The sequence below is a fragment of the Mycteria americana genome, chromosome 9, assembly GCF_035582795.1.
Source record: "Mycteria americana isolate JAX WOST 10 ecotype Jacksonville Zoo and Gardens chromosome 9, USCA_MyAme_1.0, whole genome shotgun sequence".
Taxonomy (NCBI): domain Eukaryota; kingdom Metazoa; phylum Chordata; class Aves; order Ciconiiformes; family Ciconiidae; genus Mycteria; species Mycteria americana.
The window spans coordinates 5703354-5726467 of record NC_134373.1 but is presented as its reverse complement, the minus strand read 5'-3'; the positions used below and the strand labels follow the sequence as shown (position 1 = coordinate 5726467).

At 41.7% G+C, this 23114-nt stretch overlaps 1 protein-coding gene across 1 annotated transcript in view; it reads left to right on the top strand.

Annotated features, from left to right (window-relative positions):
- Window positions 1-23114, top strand: part of CPS1 (carbamoyl-phosphate synthase 1) — a 97495-nt gene that overhangs the window by 20429 nt on the left and 53952 nt on the right. Inside the window, exons 7-20 of the mRNA XM_075511507.1 lie at window positions 1471-1560; window positions 2635-2763; window positions 3350-3456; window positions 3861-4002; window positions 6516-6593; window positions 8132-8230; window positions 8932-9027; window positions 13188-13377; window positions 13938-14095; window positions 14878-15006; window positions 17579-17723; window positions 18118-18328; window positions 19436-19634; window positions 21860-22036. Of these exons, the coding sequence (XP_075367622.1) occupies window positions 1471-1560; window positions 2635-2763; window positions 3350-3456; window positions 3861-4002; window positions 6516-6593; window positions 8132-8230; window positions 8932-9027; window positions 13188-13377; window positions 13938-14095; window positions 14878-15006; window positions 17579-17723; window positions 18118-18328; window positions 19436-19634; window positions 21860-22036 (1950 nt within the window). The remainder of the gene's footprint in view (window positions 1-1470; window positions 1561-2634; window positions 2764-3349; window positions 3457-3860; window positions 4003-6515; window positions 6594-8131; window positions 8231-8931; window positions 9028-13187; window positions 13378-13937; window positions 14096-14877; window positions 15007-17578; window positions 17724-18117; window positions 18329-19435; window positions 19635-21859; window positions 22037-23114) is intronic.

Genomic DNA, 23114 nt, shown 5'->3' with positions numbered 1-23114 from the left:
AAACATTGTAGTGAAGGCAGCTGGCTCCTTGCACCCCATCTCTTCCACCCTTGCTCCTGACATGGCAGTAAGTCACTCCTCATGATGATCAGAGCTGTCCTCACATAGGACATTCTCTCGCATCCTAAAAATCTCTTCATCTTAATCTTTGAGAAGATAAAAGTTAAAACAAGAACTGAGTTAGGATAACACAGAGGGTGGAGTTGTAACATTCTGCTAATAAACTTCATCTTGGGTTCCCTGTAGAGAGGATATTTTTCCTTCTGGCTGGTTGTAATCCTCCTATGAAAAGATTCAGTTCATCACCCAGCACTAGGCATATTGGGCATGGATTTTAGCATCTTTTCATAAAGGGGCCCAGCTGTGAAATATGGATGATGGGGAAGCTGATTAAAAGGGAGTTACTTAGTTAAAAAAAAAAAATTTCCAGTGGTGTATTGCACAAGAGAAAAGCCACTTTGGATAAAGTACACTTACCAATATCAGCTTTCAGAAGCTGACCATAACTGAAGTTAAGCACAGAGTTTGTTTTTAGAAGGAAGAAGGCTGCCTTATGTGCTTATTGATGAATAACATCCCTGGTCCTAACTGCAGTCATGTAACAAGTAAAATAATTCAGCAAGCTTCAGAAAGAAGTTGTCCATAAATAACCTTACAGCAGTGCTACAGCTGTCTGTCAATATGTGTGCGTGTTGCAGTATCAAGGCCCATATAGGATACGGTGGTTTGACGCTACTGTCTTCCATGCTGGTTGTGACCAATACATAAGTGGGTGTACAAAGAATAATGGTCCAGATTTGGGACTGGTGACAATTTACTTTGTGGAATGGGTTAAGGAACAGCAGCTGGAAGAGGAGGAGAAGTGTTGTCTGATATGTAAAACTGTCAGGTCCATATGAACATAGGTTGTGCTCAGTGGTGTGCTTGGCCTGGTCTGTACTGCTGTGATGCACTAGAGGTCACTCGTAGGATATCTCCAGCAGTGCTATGCTTTGGTCATACTGTGACTGGAGGGGCAGGGTGGTGTTTAATGTGATGGACCTGTAGCTGGTGTGAAGTAGCCTTGCTCCACTGGCATCAGCAGGATAACTTCACTTCAGCTGAAAATCGCTCGCCGTGTATCTGGCATTTCTCTTGGGCTGCAATAATCTCTGAGAACTGGCTTGCTGCTTCACTGCTAATGAGGTGAAACACAGGAAAAAAGCTTGTCATTAGCTATGGAAACAAGTGATTTCTTAGGGATTGCTGTCACTGCTGTAATCAGCTGTATATAAAACAGCATTATAACTTCTACTTTCACAGAAAAACGAAGGAAACGCTAATGTCTGCAGTACTTCTGGAGATTTCCATGTAAATTGATTGTTAAGTACCAGTTGCTGCATGTTGGTGAAAAGTTATTCTACTCCTCTTCCCTGTGTTTTGGAGGTGGAGGGTGATCTGTCATTTACAGCATGGTCTTTCTTTTTATAGGAAGTCAAGGTTTATGGCAGAGGGAATCCAATTAAAGTTGTAGCTGTCGACTGTGGGTTGAAGCACAATGTTATCCGTCTGCTGGTAAAGGTAGGTCAGTGCTTTATGTCCTTCATCTCTTGTTTTGCTTTGGTAAAAGCCTCACCTGTATTCACTAGCCTTCCTTCCACCTGAACACATCCATTCTAGTAGCAGTTTCCCTCCTAAAATGAGGTACAATGTTTACGATGATTTTTGTGGACTGGGAGGTGTTTTCTGAACATGGTATGCTGTACTGAGGGGGTAAGGAGGAGGACCTGTGCAGCAGCCTCTCAGCCATGAGAAGAATTCCTAGAAGGCGAGCTTTAAAAAGACAAGGCACAGTCTCTCTAAAGAGCAACCAAGGAAGATCAACCCAACATTGTCAGAAATAAATAAACGGGGGAAAAAATTTCACAGTGAGAGTGGTGAATGGCTGACACAGGCCCAGAGAAGTTGTGGAGTGCCTGTCCTTGAAGATACTGAAAACTCAACTTACCAATGCCCTCAGCAACCTGCCCTAAAGTTGAAGTTACCCCTGCTTTGAGCAGGGATTGGACCAGATGATCTCCTTAGGTCCCTTCAGCCTGAGTTATTCTTTAATTCTATGATTCTGTGAAAATCTTTTCCTGTTGTTAGCACAGTGGTGTAGCAGTCTTCGCTCCTCTAGGTACGCAGGAGGAATGGATGTGGTGTCCTCTCATCCTCTAGATGTACAGGGTTTCCCTGTTCCTGTTTTTTAGTTAATGTGGATGTTCATCCCATTTTTGATACGCAGAACTATTTCTGGCATGTCATAGAACGAGGCTGTGAAGCCCTATTTTAGCAGTTAGGATGAATGCACCATGTAAAAGAGAACATATTTTACATGTGTGCATACACACTTATTTTGTATTCCATTAGGAAGTTTTGATCACATTAGTGAATTTCAGACAAACTTGACAAACACTGAGATGGCTCAAAGAGACTAAGTCTACCAGTTTTGTGAAAATAATCTGGGCAGATAATGGAGAGAAGCCTCATTGTCCCTGGCAAAGGAATGACTGAAATCCAAACTCAACCTCTGGGACATGAGAACAACCTCCTGACACAAATTCATTTGTTCCCCTCCTCCCTTCATTTCTTGTTCCCTTGTTTTTTTCCCAGCGAGGTGCAGAAGTGCATTTGGTTCCATGGGACCATGATTTCACCAGCATGGAGTATGATGGGCTCATAATTTCCGGAGGTCCAGGGGATCCCATGAAGGCCCAGGAGGTGATTCGGAATGTCAGAAAGGTACAGTGTAATAGCCATAGGCCAATTATTCTTGTTTATTTGCCTTTTTTTTAAGTGCCTGAAATCTAAACAGTTGGTTGTACTAACATGTTACGGACCAAATGTCGTTCAGTCATTTCAGCTGCCTGGGATATTCCTCATCTTAGTCCACTGGGAGTTGTCTCCAGACCAGTATTTACAATAAGGCTATACAGACCTCGGTGAACAATATATACTAAACATGATTACCACGATTACCTTACCAATGCCTTAAAGTACCCTGTGCTCTTTCAGGACCTCTGTGACCTTATGAAAGAACAGCCCTGATTTCACAGTGCTCCCATTTGGAATAATGTCGTGCACTAAATGGCTGTAATGCAGAGTGTCATTGCTTATTCCCCTAGAGTAGACTGAGACATCATGCTGTGATCTGAGGCTTCCCTCTGAAGCAGAGGAGAGGAGGAAACTTTACTTCATAGGCTATTGCCACCCTTGCATTCAGCTTTTTCCTAAGTCTGTGTGGCTGCTGTGAGGGAACTAGCATGGTTTATACTGGAATTGCTGGACAGAGACACTCCAGTATCTCTTGAAAACCTTTTCATTTTAGGTCCTGGAGAGCAATCGCCCAGAGCCCTTGTTTGGAATTAGCATGGGGAACCTAATCACTGGAATAGCAGCCGGAGCTACTTCCTACAAGATGCAGATGGCCAACAGGTGCAGCAGCTCTTCTGCTTCGCAGGGCCCAGATAGACTAGCTCAGCATCACAAAAGGCCACAGAGCAGCAGTGCTTTGCTTCTGAATTGCCTTAACAGGAGCTAGCATGGCAGTAACATTACTTCTTCATTCCAGCCATTCTGCTTGCCTTCAGTTTAAACTGCTGTGTCATGCATTGCTTTTTTTGAGGGTGTTTTGAAAGTATGTGATGTAATTGATCCCCATCAATCTGAAGGATAGCAAAGTTTCTCCTAGGAATTATCATTTTGAGATTGGCTGCCAGTATTGAACAGCTACTATTGAACTGCTATGTATAGCCCCACAGTTATCAGCTTTTCCTAATTGTGGCATTTGGACACATCTAGTACTTCTGTCCCCTGTTCTGTGATCCTTTCTCTTTCAGAGGACAGAACCAGCCTGTCCTGAATGCAGTGAATGGACAGGCTGTCATCACTGCTCAGAACCATGGTTATGCCATCGACAGCTCTACCCTCCCACCTGGCTGGAAACCTCTCTTTGTGAATGCCAACGATCAAACGAATGAGGTGAGCTCATGCTTTCCAGATGCCTGCACGTAGCAGCCTCTAGTGAGCGAAGGCTCCATCTCACTTTATTTCACCTCCTGGAAGCTTGCTATCAGATAGTCAGCTATCAGCTAACAATTAGTTATCAGGACTAAACTTGATGATCTGACCATCTACTTTACTTGGGGCCCTGCCTTACAGCCCAAAAGGGGGTGAACCATTACCACTGTTCTCCATACTAGCCCAAAGTGTAGGATTGCAATAGTGACCTTATGATTTCCCTTGAACAGCTGCCTTATTAACTTCTGTGATTTCCCTACCATTAGTGGTGCTCACTCAGTTACCGTTGTCTTAGGACTTGTGCCGCAGGTATGCTAACCTGTGTCACTGTTTTGTTGTGTTGGTTCTGTGTTGCCCGGCACAGAAAAGGAATATTATTGCGGTCTAATTTGGTCTGTTATTGTAAATAGAATTCCAAGGACTAAAGTCATGACAGAAAGAGGCAGTTACCTCTAGAGAACAACTTACAGGATCTAAGGTAGAGGTCTCGTGTCAAGTGACATCCATGTAGGGGAAAAAAATTTAAAATGCCTGGGCTCTGGAGGTTCACAGCTGAACAGGGAAAAGCATAGCAAGGAAAACAATATCCCATAGCTCAGTTTTGACAAGGTCAGACAGACATTGAGACAGATCTCAGGCTTTGTAATTGCCTGTTTTAAATCTTGTCCATTAGGCCCAGTGTTGTACAAGTCAGTGAAGTCTTGTTATTTATCAGAAGATCATTGAAAATAAGGTATTTTCAAAAGCAATTTCCCCCACGGGAATATGCCTCTCTGTTGTTTTGTATAAATGCCCCACATCAAGTCTGGCAGATTGAACAGTGCTGTTCTGGCATATCTTGGCTATACTTTGCAGGATCGAGGAACAGTAATTTCCAGCTGATGGTTTTAGAATAAGTTTGTTGTTTGTCAGTTGCTATTTTCTTTATTCTTACAGACTTATCTAAACAGAGACAAATGTTACCAAACAGGATATTAATGCAAAAAACTTGCAGCTGTTTGGCTCAATTTTTGAAATTAGTTTGGTTTAGCTGTGTTGACAAACTGAACCCTTTCATCCCCAGGCCTTTCATGTTTGCTTTAGCTGAAGATTGGAGACAAGTGTGATGGTGCTTTTGCATAAAGCAGGTGATAAGGTTGGGCATGAGTCTTCTGGATCTAGAAGCATGACATTATTTTATGTGAGCTAAATGACCATTTCTGTGAGTCCCAAAGCAGCATCAGTCTCCCAAACCTTCATAGCTGGAGGGGGACAAGGAGCAATGTTTTTTTAGCATGGGATGCACAAACAGCACCAGGGTTGGATGGGCTGTCATGTGCAGTCTATTGCATTCTTCTGTTTGAAAGAGAAAAAAACATTTCTTGTGGCTGACCTGACCCATCACAGCTGGACAGGGCCAACACAGGTTTCCAAATACTGACAAGCCACGTAGTGAATATTTTTAAAAGATACTTGTATGTAACTAGAAGTAACATGAGCATTCAGGGAAAATGTGACAGACTGATGATATTCTTTACTCTGAGGGCAGAAACTCATACCATAATGGATCAGCTGTGGTCAGTAGCTCATCTCTCATCCCTGTCCTATCCCAGCATCCCACCCTGTAGCTCTGGATGGCACTGTTGCTCTATAGGGGCTGTTGGGACTCCTTTGTCCATTCCTAAGGAAAGCAGGCTGTATCAGAACTATTTTTTCCTGGGTTCCCTCTTGAGGGACTTCTCTACTTCCATCTGGAATCGGGGGCTGTAAGCAATGACAGCTACAGTGTAGTCTCCCTGTGGACCACGCTGCTTGGTACTATCAGGCTACGCAAATGAGAAGTCTGTTTTTCCTGGCTCCAACTGAAACTACAAGCACTGTCTCCAAACTCAGTTTAGGCCCTTCATAGATATTGTTTGTCCAGAGCAGTGGTCCCACTTCATCACAGACCTGAAAACAACCCAGGGCAGAGATCATGTGCAAGGCCCTGTGTCAGTATTTAAAGTGAGTTACAGAAGTAAAGAGCGTGACCCAAATCCATCTCCTGTAACAGAACCAACCAGATCAGGATGGTAAAACCTTTCATTCCATTACAGCCTTGTCCAAGGTGATCTTTTCTTGCCATGTATGTTTTTCTTCTCTGCCTGGTCCAGGATTACCTCTGGAGGGAGACTAGCCTATCTGCTCTGTTAAGTGCTTACAACTTCGTAGTGTTTGCTGTTGTAGTGGAAGTGGTGTCTCCACTATGCTTCTCATCCACACACAGCTCAGTTGGGTTATACAGGCATTGGAGTGTTAGCAGAAGAACAATAGGTTCAATGACTCCTCAGAGAAGACATTGTTTGAAGACTGGGAAAGAAATGGGTGTAAATTTGGCAGCCCCTAGAAACACCCCAGTCCTTTGGCCTTCTGTGCTTACAGGGGAAAGGTGTGGCTTTCTGTTCTCTTGCCCGCTTGCAAGGAAGTGTCCAAGATGATTGTTTTTATTCCTGCAGGGAATTATGCATGAGACCAGACCGATTTTCACAGCACAGTTCTACCCAGATGCAAATCCTGGGCCAAGAGACACAGAGGTATTGTATGAGAGTTGATTTGGACTTTGGGCTTGCTTTCAGATGGCCTAGGGGGTGTAGATATGTATCAGCTCCAGTGACAAGTCTTTATGTTGGTGGTGGTCCCAAATCTTGGTTTTGGAAATGTCAGGATCCTAACAGAGGACCCAGTCATGCATAGGCTTGTGTCTGCTTAGCTTGATCCGCAGCTAATTACAATCAGCAGCAAGGCATCTATTGACTTCTGTGTGCTTTGGATCAATGATTCCATTCATATGATGTCTATGCTTTGAGTCCTGGTGGGATTATTTGTGTGTTGGAAGTTACTGAAGTGCTTAAGCCTGTGCAGGATCAGGCTCAAATCTCTTGTACCTGGGGTGATTGCAAAAGGAAAAGGATTTTATCTTAACAGAAAAAAATACTAGCCAGATGCTTTGTAATAAAATCATTAATTTTCTAATACATTTTAGTTCCACTTTCAAATTTTATAATTACTGTAGAGTTATGTAAATGGATTCACACTTCTTCACTCTGGTTCTCCTAAGTGAAATGAAATTTTAATCCCCCATCTGTGACTTCTCACAAATTCTATAACAACTGGTTGCGTAGTCACAGAGTATGACTAAGCAGCAACAGCGGATGTGGAAGGCAGAGGAGGCATGTCTGAACATAAATAAACTATTTAGCATTTCTTGAGAGAGGAAGATGGAAGAATACATAGAAGTGCTTATTTTAATCTTAATTTGATGATGTTGATTAAACCTGCAAGTATATCTCTTGATATCAAGCAGTTTCCTAGCAATCTGATTGACAAGTGAATCTCAGAGAACTGAAAACAACCCTCAGCTCTGTCTTTTCTGAGTCTGTGCACTCCCACTGCTGGGATGGGTTTGATAACATAGTGCCTATCCTGCTAGGCTTGCAGGACCCATCCATACTCCTTCCCTAAGTGATTCCCAGCAGCCAGCTTCAGGGGCCGTGTGGACAGAAGCTCTGCAAGTGTGGGGTCAGGTGGGAAGCCTGTCCCACTGCGTGCAGCTGCCTGCATGCCAGCAGTGGTCCTTCTGCCTCCCCTGCCTGGCCTGGCTGGAGAACACTTTTCTCACAGCTGCTCTGGGATCTCCTCTGGAAGGACAATACTGATTTAGCACAACTGATGTTTAGATATACCTGTTCAGATCCCAGCTTTGTAGCAGGCTCCATTCCAGATGGTTCCCTTGAGCTAGTTAAGTGTATGGTCTTCTGTATTTTAGCTTTTAATGCATGCTCATTCATTACACTGCCAGCCATATACAAGCAGAGCATACAGATGTGATTGATAAGTGTTTTCTTCCTGATATGACCTCACTTTCTTGAATGCAGCTTTGTCAGATATGTCAAACTTATTAAATAAATTTCAAATAATGATCCTCTCTTCTCTGATGGTGTAAATCTACCTTCTGAAGGCAGCAGAGCAGAGTTGATAGTTTGAGCTCACAAATGGCCTGTTTTTTTCTTCTTTGCTTGGTATTTATTTAGGTCCACTTTGGCAATTAAATACATGCGCTTGTTTTTCCCAGTTCCTGTTTGATACATTTATTTCACTGGTTAAGAGAGGGAAAGGCACTACCATTTCCTCGGTCCTGCCCAAGGCGAGAGCGACAGCTTCCAGAGTGGAGGTCAGTGTACAGATACTCGTTAGTCATGCCTGTCAGTGAGGCTAGGAGCCTGTTAATTCCTACTGAACGCACGGTACAAAATGGCACAAAAAGCTGACCATGGAAGTCAAAGGAGGCTTCCCTTACAAAAGGTCTGTCAGCTGCCTGTCTCACGGTCATCAGGTGTCTCTTGTGTTATTAACTCCCTTTTCTTTGAGAAAGTTTTAAGAGCTGATGTTTTGTGTGTTTTTCTTTGTAGTTGTCCCAAGGAAGGTACTCTCATAGCAGTGTATGAGGTGCCCTGGGATAATCTGGCCATGAGATTTTGTGCCAGCAGCATAATGTTGATGCTCTGTTGCTTAGCAAATAAATCTGAAATCCCTAGTGTGAGCTGAATTTCACACAATTTTGCTATCTGAGAAGGCAGCTGGACTTTGCGGGCAGCCAAAGTGAGGCATGGTTGTCTATAAGCACATGATACAATTAACATGTTTATTGTATGCCCTATGCATGTCATGTGCTTCTCTAATCAGAGATATATGGGAGAAGTCCAGTAGAAATATTCTTAGAAGTAAAACTGCAGTGGCTTTGGAGGTGACTCTTCTTCTCTTTTTAGAAGTTATGTTTTGTAATTTGAGGCTGTTCAGTGCTGTATAGTCTCTGTTCATGTCAACATCCACTACCACGGGACTGAATTTTTTCATGCTGTTTGACACTTCTAGGTCTCCAAAGTTCTCATTCTAGGATCCGGGGGTCTGTCGATCGGTCAGGCAGGGGAATTTGATTACTCTGGATCCCAGGCTGTGAAAGCCATGAAGGTGAGAGGATACTCTGAAAATACTAACCTCATGTAATTTACTTTCCCTTCTCACAGCTAACTATGATCATCCAACTGTAGTATCACTGGGGCAGGGAAGCTGGTGAGAATAAATGACTGTAGGGAAATTTAGACTTTTTTTGTTTGTGAATTTTTTGGTTGAGTCATGTGAGTTAACCACTCAGAATTACCTTCCGAAGAGAGACATTTTTGAGGTTTCCATTGCAGTCTGCAAGCAGTTTATTTGTGATGTGTGACTGGTCACTCCAGGCTTGTCATATTGAATGGAAGTAGAGGACTATGGTCAGCTACACCTGAGCTGAAATTACGGAAACTTTTGTGATATGCCAACACACTGCAAGGTAGACAAATAATAACAACAGCTGAATGGTTGGCTGCTGTCAAGGCTGTTATGCAAAAGATTTTGAACCCCTTATCAAGGCAGTTTTTCTGAATGGCATTTATTTTTAATGGGATGAACTTTTTAAAGTTCATACATATGAAGTTTTGTTTCCAGAATAGATTCATAATCTTGAAAGGAATGAATGAAAAGTCACTCCTTTGGATTAATTTTGTCCAGTAAACTTACTACCCCATTTCTGATGTTCCCTTTCTGAAGCTTGGAGAGCTGTATTATTCTGAAGCAAACAAAAATGCATGTGTACTTCTGTAGGTGCCTGATAAATGTGTGTATTTAAAACAGTGCTTGTGCTGAAGGATCCTGTGTAGTGTGCTCACATGGTGAGTTTTGGGGTCTAATTCACTCAGGCTGTTTCATGCTGCAGAAGTGCAAAGCACCAAGAAAGGGTGTTAGGGGAAGAGCTCATGCTAGGAGAAGGTGTAGAAGCATAGCAGTATTCCTGTGATGGGGTTATTACTGGTAATACAACAGTTACCTGGGCCCCCTAGTTCATGTCTAACCTCATGTGAAGAAGGAGGAGGGCTTGTAGAGGTCTGTCTGACAAATTTAGAGCAGACTCAGCAGCTGCCTTCAGATGAGGTGATGATCGTGAGTGGCTCTGAGGCTGTTCTGACGTCAGGGCCGTTCTATTCCTGTGCTGACCCTGGAGTCAGGGAAGGAAAAAAGTCAATTACAGTAATCTTAAATATAATCTGGGGTTGCTCTGGGTTTGTCCCAGTGTTACAACACATCTTGTATTGTATATGCTTTCTTTGTGTCCTGTATTGCTATTGCTGGCTACTAGCTTGAAGTGGCCACGTCATCAAGAAAACAAGAACAAGTTAGGAGTGGAGGATCCCAGAGTTGGTGAGTGCAGATAATGACCTCAGTTGGAAAGGAGGCATCTCTCTCCCTTTTTTTCCTCTTTTGTCCTTCAAATAGCTCTGTTTTTTAGAAGAAAGTGGAGGGTTTTTTATGATAAATCTCCCTGGCTTGACCTCCCACAGTGCACTTTCCCTTCCCATGGCCACCAGCCAGCTGCTCAGATCTGCAGGCTAATCAGCCATTCCAGCGGCAGTGCTTGCACTTCCTGACCTTGCCTCTGGCGGAGTGATTTACAGTTGTGTGTGGGAGAGAAGGCGGTTGGTCAGTGGCTGCCAGGGGAAAGCTGCAGAGCATGGGTGGGAAAGAACAGGAACAATTAACAGGAGACAAGAGAGATTTCTTTCCCCTTAGACTTCTCTTTTTTTTTTTTTTTTTTTTTTTAAATAAATAATCGATATGGATTCTCACTGCTGGATGTTCTGATTCATTCTGCTATGTACTGCTGTTCTTCCTAGTCTGTTGAATGCTGATTCATTATAAGAAGGTGCTGTTGTTAATATTCAGTCCTATACAGTTAAATTGGTGCCTCTTTTAAAGATTAAAACCCACTGGAGGTGGGACTTCCCCAGTCAGTGAATTTGTATTTGCAAGAATGTTCATCAAAGGCAGGAACATCCTCTGAAGAACAAGACCTGGAAGCATCTGTGAACAACAGAGGCTGGCTTGTGGTCATCTGAAAAACCTTCTGGATTACTTGCTGGGGGGATTCTCCCAGCTGGTCTGAATACAGGTGGATATTACGCAAAAGGAGGAATGGAGCCCTCCTGACGTATTATTAATTCACTGTTTTAAGTAAGTTGTAACAAAGATCTGCAATCAGGATGGGTGGCCATTGCGCAGCATGCTATGTGCTTATAAAAAATTAAAAAGGCAGAAGTTGAAGGAAAGGGGTTGCAAGGGCAAACAGCAAGTGGATTAAAATCCAACATCCCGAACAGCTGGGCCAGAGGATGTGATATCAGTACAATGTGTCTCTCAGCACAGTGAGCATTAATTCTCTCATTAATTATCTTCCTCATCACTGCTAGCTGGTCCTTAAGACACCTTGTGCCAGATAAGTAGGAAAGAAACAGCTGAGATGTACAGATACTCCAGTTTGTTGGGAAGTGACATACCTCGCCCTTCTCCATTCATTACAACAGAATTATAGCTATGAATTCCTGAATACATTTATTAGAGAAGAATGTTTTGGTTAGAGATCTACCCTTTTTCCTCAGCACTGCCATGGAAACTACCCAGTTTGGGGTCATCTGTCTAAATCCAGAATACTTTCTATAAGGATTTTATCTCTTCTTTCCCTTCCCTGTTCCACACATTTCCAAGCAAAGTGTGCTTCAGTGAAAAAAATCCAACTTTTCATGGGGAAAAAGGTCAGCAGAAATTTACAGCCAGTCTTTAAGGCAATATTTTAAGTTATCAAAGGAAGGAGAAGAAATGTTATCCAATACCTGAACTGAGCAGTCAGAGCTTTGAGTGAGAATCCGACTGCTGCAGGTGAGCTATATATTTATTCCCCCAAGCCAACGGGTCAAGCAATCACAAATTTTAAACACAGAAAAATCCTATGGCATTTTTATGCTTATTGTGAACTGAGGCAAAATAGCGATTTCTATACTGGTCCCAGCGATGCTTCTGTAGCATTGGTCGAGGAATGGCTGACTTAGTCTGCCAACCTTCTTCCTGTTTCTTTTAATCTTTTAACTCTTTTTTTTTAATCTCTGATCACAGTTCCTGTTTTTAATGAGAGCCTTCATTGTTTTTTCTTAACCTCCACAACTTCCATACAGCAAATCTTTCTCTTAAAACGTATTTTGCATCTATAATTAGCACTGTTTGCAAATGGCTTGTTTGTTTGTAGAAGTTTATTGCCTTACAAAAAGTTGATGGGTATTAGAATGAGTTCCCGTAAAAATGAGGCTACAGCCTTTGCACTTCCCAGTCCACCTTTTCAACAAGGCAGTAATACATTGTTCTTTATCTGCCGGTGGTTGACGTGTTTTTTAAGTTTGGCCACATTCTGGTCTCATCGTTATTAGCAAAACTTGGTTGGCTTCCTCATTACACGCTAATATTTCAAGAGTGAGGAGACTTGGTCTGCCCAGATCTGACTCAGGCTTTTCTATTGTTGAGGAAACTGTAGTGAATTTCTGTCTATAGCCAAAAGAGTGGCAAAACTCCCATTGGTGTAGCAGGAAACAGACAAACTTTATTATCCCTCTAAATTTCTCATCTGTGACAGACAAAAAACAGTGTGAGGTTTTGGCTAACCTTTGTCTTGCATATAGAGGCAGAGTTTGTCTTTTAGTATGTGCAATATCAAATAAAAAGGTTATGAGACAAGATTTTTAAAGTGATAACACCAGGCAAATTAAAATATCTTTATGGAAAGTCAAAGCAAAAAATGTATGCTTGTACTGTTACAAGTCAGTACAAAAATCTGAGAACTACTTGGTTACCCATGATCAAAGACCTACTGCTTGGCAAGAAAAGATTGGGTTTGATTAATTTTTTTTTGCTTTGTCACTTTTAGTCTGACTTCTAACAGAAGACAGACATGATTATGCTGGAGTTTGTTCCTGTCTCCCCTATGTTACTCCTAAATATGTTAAACAATTTCAAGCAAATTTCTGAATCAGGTGGGAATCTCCACTCTCTCAAGATTCACAGACAGGCAGAGGCACAAAAGTAAAGAATTGGCGTTAATTCAGCCTGGTACAAGATACCAGAAGTCCCTTATGGGAGAGTACATAAGGAACCAAGCTTTCTAAATTCTGCTGTTGGTAAATTGCTTGTTGAACCCCATCTCTCCTTGCTGCTGCTGCTGTTAGCTCGTTTTCCAAATATGCCTCGTTTTAATGCAGATTTTCATTTTTCAGGAAGAAAATGTGAAAGTTGTCCTCATGAATCCCAATATTGCTTCAGTGCAGACCAATGAGACTGGCTTAAAGCTGGCTGATGCTGTCTACTTCCTCCCCATCACTCCGCAGTTTGTCACAGAGGTCATCAAGGCAGAGCAACCCGATGGATTAATTCTGGGCATGGGTGGCCAGACTGCTCTCAACTGTGGTGAGTAGGATACAGGCACCTTGGTAGGCAAACTCATGGTTTTCACCATGTGTTCAGCAGACTCTGTGCAGACATGCAAGACCCATGTGCCTCATACATTGCCCAGGTTACTAAGTGATACAGGCAGAGATACTGACCATGGGGGAGTGAGTAATTGCTAAGCTGTGAACATAACACCTAATTTTTGGTTTTGATGCTTAGAAGTAAGTCAGATATCCTGCTTTGCAGCTTAAGTCTTAGTTATCATAACTGAATTGAGGACATTCAGACCACCTTGAGGCAGAGATCAGAGGGAAAACTTGCTTCATTTAGCTTCTTGCAACAGTATCCAACCATGTTGCAGATTATGGCCAAGCAGTAACTTTACTGACAGTCCCAGGGTCCATAGATTTTAGGACAGAAACTTTCATGTTATGGTTCTGAGGTCTAATACTGATAAAGAATAATAAAATTAGCTGTTTATGAGACCAGACAAGTTGTCAGCTAGTCAGATATCTTCTGAGTACTTTCTTCTTCATCTACCATCAGTCCTCAAAACTGTGGCTTTGTTTGCTCTGCAGGAGTGGAACTCTTCAAGCAAGGAGTCCTGCAGGAGTATGGTGTGAAGGTCCTAGGTACATCAGTTGAATCCATCATGGCTACAGAGGATAGAAAGCTTTTTTCCGATAAACTGACTGAGCTAAATGAAAAGATTGCTCCTAGCTTTGCAGTGGAATCGGTAAATCAGTCGATTTTGAAGATGTGATTACTATTACTGTTGCCCATTTGAGTTATTAAAAAAACTTTTTCTAGTTTTGTTGAGTGAAAGCTGAATACAACTGTGAATACTGTAGCTTGTATGCTTTCATCAGCACTCCACAGTGGTTGATGCTGGTTCACCATGATTTAAAATGAATGAAAAATGCAATTAAGCACTTGGAAAGCCTAAGCCAATTTACTTGTTGACAAGAAAAGTAAATTAGGTTGGGGTGACTTCTGTGCTGCAGCACAAAAATATATAACATTTCAATGGCTACTTTTTTTTTTTTTTTTTAATCTTATGCAAGCCATTTAGACACAGATTTTCAGGTTCTCAAAATCAGCAGTACTGAAATCCTTCTTGAGGACGGGAAGGTGAAACCAAGAAATTGGTTCAGTGGGAAGGCCTGTTTGAGTTTGGAGAAAACCAAACAGGTCTTAAACCAGGATGTCTGTTGGAGGGGTTATTTCATGCTGAAGTCTGTGAAGACAGACCAGGTAAGGACATTGTCCATGGAAAGTCAGCAAGGAAGTCCACACAACTAAGGACAGAAGTCACTTCCTTGAGTCCATGTTCCAGTTTTCTGCTGTTTGGCAGAACAAAGCAATGTTACAAAGCCAACTTTTATTCTTTTTATTTTATCTTCAGACAGCTTAGTGTCTTACTGATGGGATTTCCAGTTAACCCTGTAACCAGAGTTGAAGACTTTATTCATCTTAATTGTTATCATATCTCTGAAATGTGTTCCCCTCTCCTTTAAGATTGAAGATGCTCTGAAGGCAGCTGAAAAGATTAGCTACCCAGTCATGATACGTTCTGCTTACGCCCTTGGTGGTCTGGGGTCAGGCATATGTCCTGATAAGGAAAGTTTGCTGGACCTTGGTACGAAGGTACGTCTGCAGTTGCAAGCTCTGGGAATAGGGTCTGGACATCTGATTTTCTTAGGTATTCCTCTAGTAGTCACAGACACTGGAATAGTACATACCTTACCTTTCATCTTATCTGTAAAATGTTATCCTGATTCCTTCTAATGCTCTCGTTTCATAATTCCTGCTGACTTGGGTAATGAAAATGGTTACATGACAGATCTGTTAAATTTATGAGAAACAAGTCATAATTTGAGCAAGTGTTTCAGCAATTTTGGTCTGAAAAGAAACATAGTGGACTATATTCACCTACTTTCAGGAGTAAATGGCACATGAAGGATGTCAAGGAAGTTGAAATATTCGAAATGCTGAGTGATAATGTAGTATCAGGGACAGAAGAGCTGGGAGGCTTGGACCTTTGCTGTGTTTCTGTCTAAAGACGGTATTTTTGCTACGTCAAAAGCTCATGTAGAATTTTAACGGGATGACACTTCATAATTTGACATCAACCAGCTGTCTATGGCTATGAAGAGACAGCTCTTTTTCTGTAGGAAATCTAGGATTGTTTTTTATAAATTTGCTGTGAAAAGTAAACAGATAATTGGGGAAAACAAAACAAAAGCTTTTTTCCTTGGCAAAAATGCAGAATTTTAGGAAGTATTAGTCTCTCAATTTTAGGAACAATTGGTCTCTAAAATTCTTGGTTTTGTCTGTTCCTGATTTGCTGAACCTCTTAATCTTTCACGTATCTCTGGAAAGAAATACTGCTGATGCCAGTAAGAGCTGTATGTGAAAATGACATTTTTGTATTCCTCCACAGTGCTGTCATGCAAAAAGACTTTAGGTCCAGTGTGCTTAGTGCTGAACAAACATCTGCTCAGGCAGTGTCTGTCACAGGGAGGCTCAGTGGACAGCACTGACAGATGCAGGAGGAGGCAGTCGGTACAGTAACCCCATCTTACAGATTGATGGCTGAGGTTGGAAAGACTGCTTGCCCAAGCTCACACGTGGTCTGTGCTTAGAGAATGTGGAAATTCACCCAGAAACCCTGGCAGTGCAGCTGTCTGAAAGGTTTACATCAAAATATTTTTCAGTAGGAAAACCTGGTTTTGATCAGCATTTCTTAGTGCTTTTTTAAAAAAGTGGTTTTGAACATCTCCATTTTTCCCTGAAATCTGTAAAATGGCTGCTCTTTATAAACATCTTATTATCTGTAAAATTCTAGGAGTGAAGCAGTTCATATTTTTACTAAATTTTTTCATGTTTCTGAAACTTTCCATTTTTTCTACCAGAAGTCTGATTCTGTTTTACTTTCTAAGTAAATGTTTTCATTTTCTCAAAAATTGTACTAAAAGAGCTTCAGCATTTTGAATGAAGAACAATATTTCAAAATTTACAGTGAAAAATAATTTGGGTCTTGTTGAATTAGCTCAACTTTGGACTCTCATTTCCACAGCCCAGCGGAAACTCTGTTCTTTTCAGTTATGAAGATGATCTGTAGTAATTCTGTGAACTGGATTTTCAGACACTGGACTCTGAATTGTATGTAATTCAGATAACTGAACACCTATGGATGTTTCATAGCACAGCTAGTTCAAGTAATCTGGCCTTGAGTTCATATCTCCTGAGTCTGCTCATTTTGAGTGAGAGAAGGCAATAGACAGTTACACAGGAGCAGCGTAGATTGTTTTACAAGTGTGGTTAGGTGTTCCCGCTACATCACTGCAAATTCAGTGCCTGCTTAGGCTGGGTGTGAAGTGCCACTCCTCAAACTATTTTTTTTTTTTTGTGTGTGTGAGTTTGGCAACTGAGCTAAGGGCAACATTTGAATAACAGCTTGAGCTAACTACAGAGGGGACCAGACTGAAGACTGATTCATGGGCAGCATTAAAACAAGAAGCTTTGCTAAAGGATGGATTGATAATGTGCCCGTTACTTTCTAGGATTTTAAGCGAGAATTGATTAATGTTTTCTATCTGCTAATATTAAGGCCATTTATTCACTTAGATTATGCTCATTTACCAACAAACTATATTTTTCATTTTTGTCTCTTGTGCTGAGGAGTGCTTTCAAGATTAGTTTAAGAATAAATCACGAATCTTGCTTCTGGTTAGTATGCCAATAATAAGCAGCATTATTAGGGCTATTAATTACGTAGTGTTTGCTGGCACCCACGCTCCCCATCACTTAGTCATTTAGCTTTCTGTAGACTTCCCCTGTTGAAGTCCGTGGGGCTGCCCACATACATAAACAAAAGCATGTGTCTGTTGCATGATTGAAGCTTTAGATATTTTTATATTCCTATTTGGTATTATATGCCACTGCAAGCTCACATGCCCTGCCTTTTTTCCCATCAGATCACATAAATATTTTCTATGCCTTTCAAATGAAGCTAATGCAAAATTAAAAAAAAAAACAACAAAACCAGAGAAATATAAAGTGCTTGTCATCGGTGCTATGAACTTCGCTTATCTTCATCTTTCAATTTTCGTGTTGGTCTGGGATGTCTGGAGATAAGCCATAGAAGTCTTAAATATGGAACATGTTCTAATAAGGTTTTCTTTTTTACTGTTCATTTTCCCTAACATATTCCCAGGCATTTGCAATGACTAAACAAATTCTGGTGGAAAAGTCAGTTGTTGGCTGGAAGGAGATAGAGTATGAAGTTGTGAGAGATGCTGCTGATAACTGTATTGCTGTCTGCAATATGGAAAACATTGATCCTATGGGAGTCCACACAGGTAGGCTTGGGCACAGGGTGGCTCACTGGAAATGGCTCGTTAACCTTTTTATGCAGTGCCCTTCTGCCTGCTGTTGTTGACATAGTTTTGTGATTGATGAAGTGGGCTCTAGAAATACTCTTCAGGTCTTGGATACAGCCAGTTAGGGTGTGAAACAGATATTGTTAGGCTAAATCTACTCCTATGATCCCATTTTCCATAAGATTGCGTGGCCCCTCCAACTCTGGGCCTGTAACTATCTGTGCTTTTCATCAACTGTGCATCCACAGGTTTGAATATCTGCGATAGCTTCATTACTAGCAATGGGTTAACAAAGCAAGTGACCTGTGTGGCTAGAATCTACTGCTGCTGAACTGCTTCTCTTTTTCCTTCTCTGCTACCTTGTGGCAAACAGGGGATTCTGTTGTAGTGGCTCCAAGCCAGACACTCACTAATGAGGAATTTCAGATGCTGAGGGATCGTGCCATCAAAGTTGTCCGACATTTGGGCATCGTGGGAGAGTGTAATATCCAGTTTGCTCTGCATCCAACTTCCCTGGAGTACTACATCATTGAAGTTAATGCCAGACTCTCAAGAAGTTCAGCTTTGGCCTCCAAGGCGACAGGGTAAGATTATTTAAAAAACCAAAAATACTACAGAACAAACAAATGAATAAACAAAAACCGAGAACAAACAAATGAATAAACAAAAACCGAGGGGAGAAGAACAGAAAGAGAGAATTACGATAAGGGACTTGGATCAGTGTATTATTTAAATACGTAAGTGACAGCTGCAAGGAAGAAGAGTTCCTACGTCTGCTCTCCATGCAGTTAAGACAAGGAGGCACAGGCTTAATTTGCAGCAAGGAAGACTGAAGTTGGCTGTTAGGGAGAACTCTGGAGTGGTCAGGTCAGTAAGGTACAGATTTCTGCATGGGAAGCTTCTAAGAACAGTTCTTGTCAGCATCTGCTCGGATTGACCCTTGGAGAGTCGGTCCTGCTGGGAGATGGAAGAAGGAGTTAGTGAGCCCTCCAGGTCCATTCCAGCCTGCTAATGCTGTTACTACAAATGGAAGAACTCCCAGGAAGTGTGTGTGTGGGCCTAATAGCTGTCCTTACAAAGCATATCCATTGTATGTTGGCTGCAAATCATCTCTGGGACCCAGAGGACACAGTTATTAATGAGCTGTCTGTCAGATTGATGCAAATGGTATTGCTAGCTGCCTTTGTTTTGTTGGCTAATCTTAAACTAATCAAGATAAGGATGGTCAGAGCAGGCTGTTTAAAAATTGGCTTCTTAATTGCACTTTGCAGATGCTGTTGAGAGGCACAAATTAATCTCTAATTTGCAGTTCTCAACAACTCTTGTGGCTGTTGAAGTGCCATAGCAGACTGGAGATAAGCCATGATGTTGGACAGTGGGCGTTTGATTGTTTTCTTTTTAGATGACAGACTGCAGCAAAACGTATCTGTTTATGTGGTCTCACTGTGGGTATGACAAATATTTAAAATGGTGGCTTTGCAGATAATAAAGAAGTCCCAGATCTAGGTAGGAAGCTCTACAATGTGTTAGAGGAGGAAGCTGGACAGACCCTGCTGTGCTTGAGCACAGTAACCTTCTGTTGTGTTGAGGAGGGAAAATCACCTCACATCTGTTTAATTTGATCCACTCCTGGGATTTGCAAAAGCAAAGTACTTCCCACTCTACCATTCTTTACGTCTCCTCTATGGCAGGTATCCATTAGCATTCATTGCTGCCAAAATTGCCTTGGGGATCCCCTTGCCAGAAATCAAGAACGTGGTGACAGGAAAAACCTCTGCCTGCTTTGAGCCCAGCCTGGATTACGTTGTTACGAAGATACCCCGTTGGGATTTGGACCGTTTTCAGCATACATCCAACCGGATTGGAAGCTCCATGAAGAGTGTGGGAGAGGTGAGTGCAAGACTCTCTCCTTCCCTCCCATTCCACCACTTGGGGAAGTCATTTCTCTTTGTTGGAAACGCTCAGAATATCTATCTTCAGGGACTTAATGGCTTTTGAAGATATTTATTTAGCTCAAATGATTTTTATCCAGTACTATAATTAATTGAAATGAGTTAGGACTGTGTAATCTTGGATATCACAGTGTGGATTCATAAATGGTTTGACTCCTAAGGGAAGAGACCACTTTGGATCACCTGAGATTGACTTATTTCTTAACACTCACTACAGGACTCTCAGAGTTATTTTTTGTTTGGGGTTCTGTCGTGGCAGTTAATTAAAGTATAACTTCAAGAGTTGTAGTCTGTTAAGATTTTCAGTGATGCCCGTGAGCCGTAGCTCTCGGTTGTTCCCATAGTTACTTGTCCTCTCTGTTAAAACCATATGCCAAATCTCAGCCTACTTCCGCTCTTGAAATCCAAACACAACCTGTAATCTTGCTCTGAAGTTTTGACTTCTCTTAGCAATTAAGTCTCTTATATCTGGAACATGACAGTGTGAGTTTTAAACCCTGATTTTAAGGTGTCTGGGACAATAACAGCATTTTCAGACCATGTTTTAAGAGAAGAGAAATGAAGCAAAATGAGTAAATTACCCACTTAATTAGTTAATTACATATCAGCTACCAAAGCAAACTAATTAATTGTGTATTTTTTTCAGCTGCCTTTTTTCCTAATGCTTTTCAAGTGGCTATTTTATTAAATTATTTTGACATGTGAGACCCTCCTAACATTTCTACCTATCAATTCTACCTTGCTCAGACAACAAGCCTTCATCACAACTGGAAGGATTAATTAGAACTTGATTTTCCAGTGGCAGTTTTGGCTTTTAATGGCAGTGAGGTGTTTTTTGGTTTTGTTTTTTTTTTTTTTTTTCTTCAGTGAGTTGATGCTTACTGATATTAACCCTCTCTACTTAGGGGTTTTTGGACTGTTCTGTAAAGCTGGGGTTCCTAAATACAGTTGCCTTGTGCACCATCAGCTATAAACACTTCCTGGCCATACACATTTGCAGGAGGAAATAATGAGTCCTTCCAGTGGTCGTATATCACAAAAGTAGAACTGCATGAACCCCTGTCCTTCTCAAGGCAGGATGCTGGGTAAGGAGAGGGAGGAGCTATAGGAAGAGTCAGTGCTCCAACTGTACAGGTATATGACTGCTGGGGCGTGAACTGAAACAGGGATGGAGAAGCTTAAGAGATGCAGTTTGCAGCTGGTGGAGGTAGTCAGCAAAAAGTTTAGTCTCCAGGACCTGTGAGTAGGAGAGGGTGTATTTGAAGCAAAGAGTTTCTTGCCGCTCTGTCTCTATTAGTATGGCACAGTCGTCTCCCTAGGCCTGAACTTGAAGCTAGATCGCAGCACCTACTGCATTTTTATTAATTGAACAGTCTGGCCTGGCCTGGTTTTTCCTAAGCTCTGTTGTGCTGGGCAGTGGGCCTGGAGCTGTAAGAAAACAGAAAATAATGTTATTTTTTTCTTTTGACATTTTTCAACATTGTATTTGAGAAGATTTTTATGCTGTTAGTGTTTCACTGCACTGGGAAATAAAAATGTAGAAATTTGAGAAAGGGCTCTGTTACCTCGCAGATTTCCACAGAGAAAGGCTTGTTTTCTTATTGGATGTGATGTCAAGATTGAAGGAGGGAGACCCCAGTGCTGCTATGCCAAGGAGCAGTAATCCTTTAAAGAGAACCCTCACAGAGAAGAGTCACTGTTACATGTAATTTAAAGGAAGAGGAGCAGATTTCTTTCGAACCTTAAAAATCCCACTGTGAGTTTCTATCTCTTAACAGGTTGTTAAACAGAAATATCCTTCTATATTACTACACCCATGCTGCTGCATAATGCTTCCCTCTACTAAAGTGCTTCAAAGCAGTTTACAGAGGAGAGCAGCAGCTTCCTGTATTTTACAGATAGGGAGACGAAAGCAGAAAGGAGTCACTTGTCTGAAACTCCCTGTTGATAATATTGGCAGTGTCAGGCCTAGAAGTGGGACTCCCAAGGCTCAGTCAGCTGCGCCTGTCTTAAAGACAGCAGGACTATCTTAGGGAGGAGGTCCAAAGGCTGTAATCTTTCTGTATGTCTGTCTTCATGGTTTAAATTTGCAATCCTCTGTTATTCAGGGGATAGCTGGGCAGCAGCTCACCATAGCTAATGTGGAAGTGCTCTCCGTTACAGGTCATGGCTATTGGATGCACTTTTGAAGAGAGCTTCCAAAAGGCCCTGAGAATGTGCCACCCCTCTGTAGATGGCTTCACTTCACATCTACCTATGAATAAAGCCTGGCCAGCCATCATAGATCTCCAGAAGGAACTCTCTGAGCCATCCAGCACTCGGATATATGCAATAGCCAAGGTAACAAAAGATAGAAAGTCCTTGACCTATGTCCCTTGAATTACAGCTACCAGATTGGATCAACTGAGGTGACAGAGGTTGAGTATTCTTCACCCCCTTGCTTCCCTCTGTCAAGCACACTGGGACCACCTTGTGTAGGATCCTTGCTGTTGAAGTATAGCTAGATATTCTCTGTCACATGTAATTTCCTCTGCAGAACATAATAGCTGGGTGGGTATAGGACTTTAATTTTTCCTGCTGACATCTGTATGTTCCTGCATCTTCTATATTCAGGTAATGTGTTTGCCTTTCGGTACAGTCTTAGCCAATGCTCATTGCATTCAGCAGCAGGTGCATTCCTGTGTCCTGGCACTTCAGTTTGTAGCTGAGTGTTGGTGGAGACCTGGATCACTTCCCTTTGCTTGTTCCTATAATATAATTGTTTGCTAAATATTGGCTAATGTTCAGCCCTGATTTACACTAGTAAATCAGTCAAAGTTGGCCAGTTTTGCAGATTACCATTAATTTATAGGAAGGGAAGAAGGAAAAAATGAAGATCCTTTTGAGAACTGAAACAAAGGATGATAAAGAATGGCAAGCTGCAGTCTGTGAGAGCACTGTCTTTTTGCAATTGTTACATTGGTACGGGCTTGAAACTAAAAAAAATTAAAACTCTATATTAAATTTAGCATACAGGAAATCCCCTGTTCTTTGAAATAGGCTCAACTTCCCTTAGCATTCTTTTAATCCCTCTCCTGTCACACTGGGCAAATCACTTCATCTTTCAAGGTGTCTGGGTAATGGGGGGTGTTACTGTAAGGGGAGCTAGGGTGTGAAATTATTTCTTCCTTCAGCCCCATGGTGTTCACCTGTGTATATCACATGGCAAATGTGGGGTTAGTTACTTTACAAGGTAGGTGCAATTTCACGCTTTGGTTTTGCTGCAGCTAACTTGTCCATCTGTCCATACCCTCTATGAAGAGGAGGGGACAGCTGTCTTTTAAAGCTCATACTTACCTGTTGTTCTTTTTTAAGATTGCAAACCTTCCTGGCAGGGAACTTCCAGTTACTATTTTTTGTGCCCCTGACTTTGTGTGGT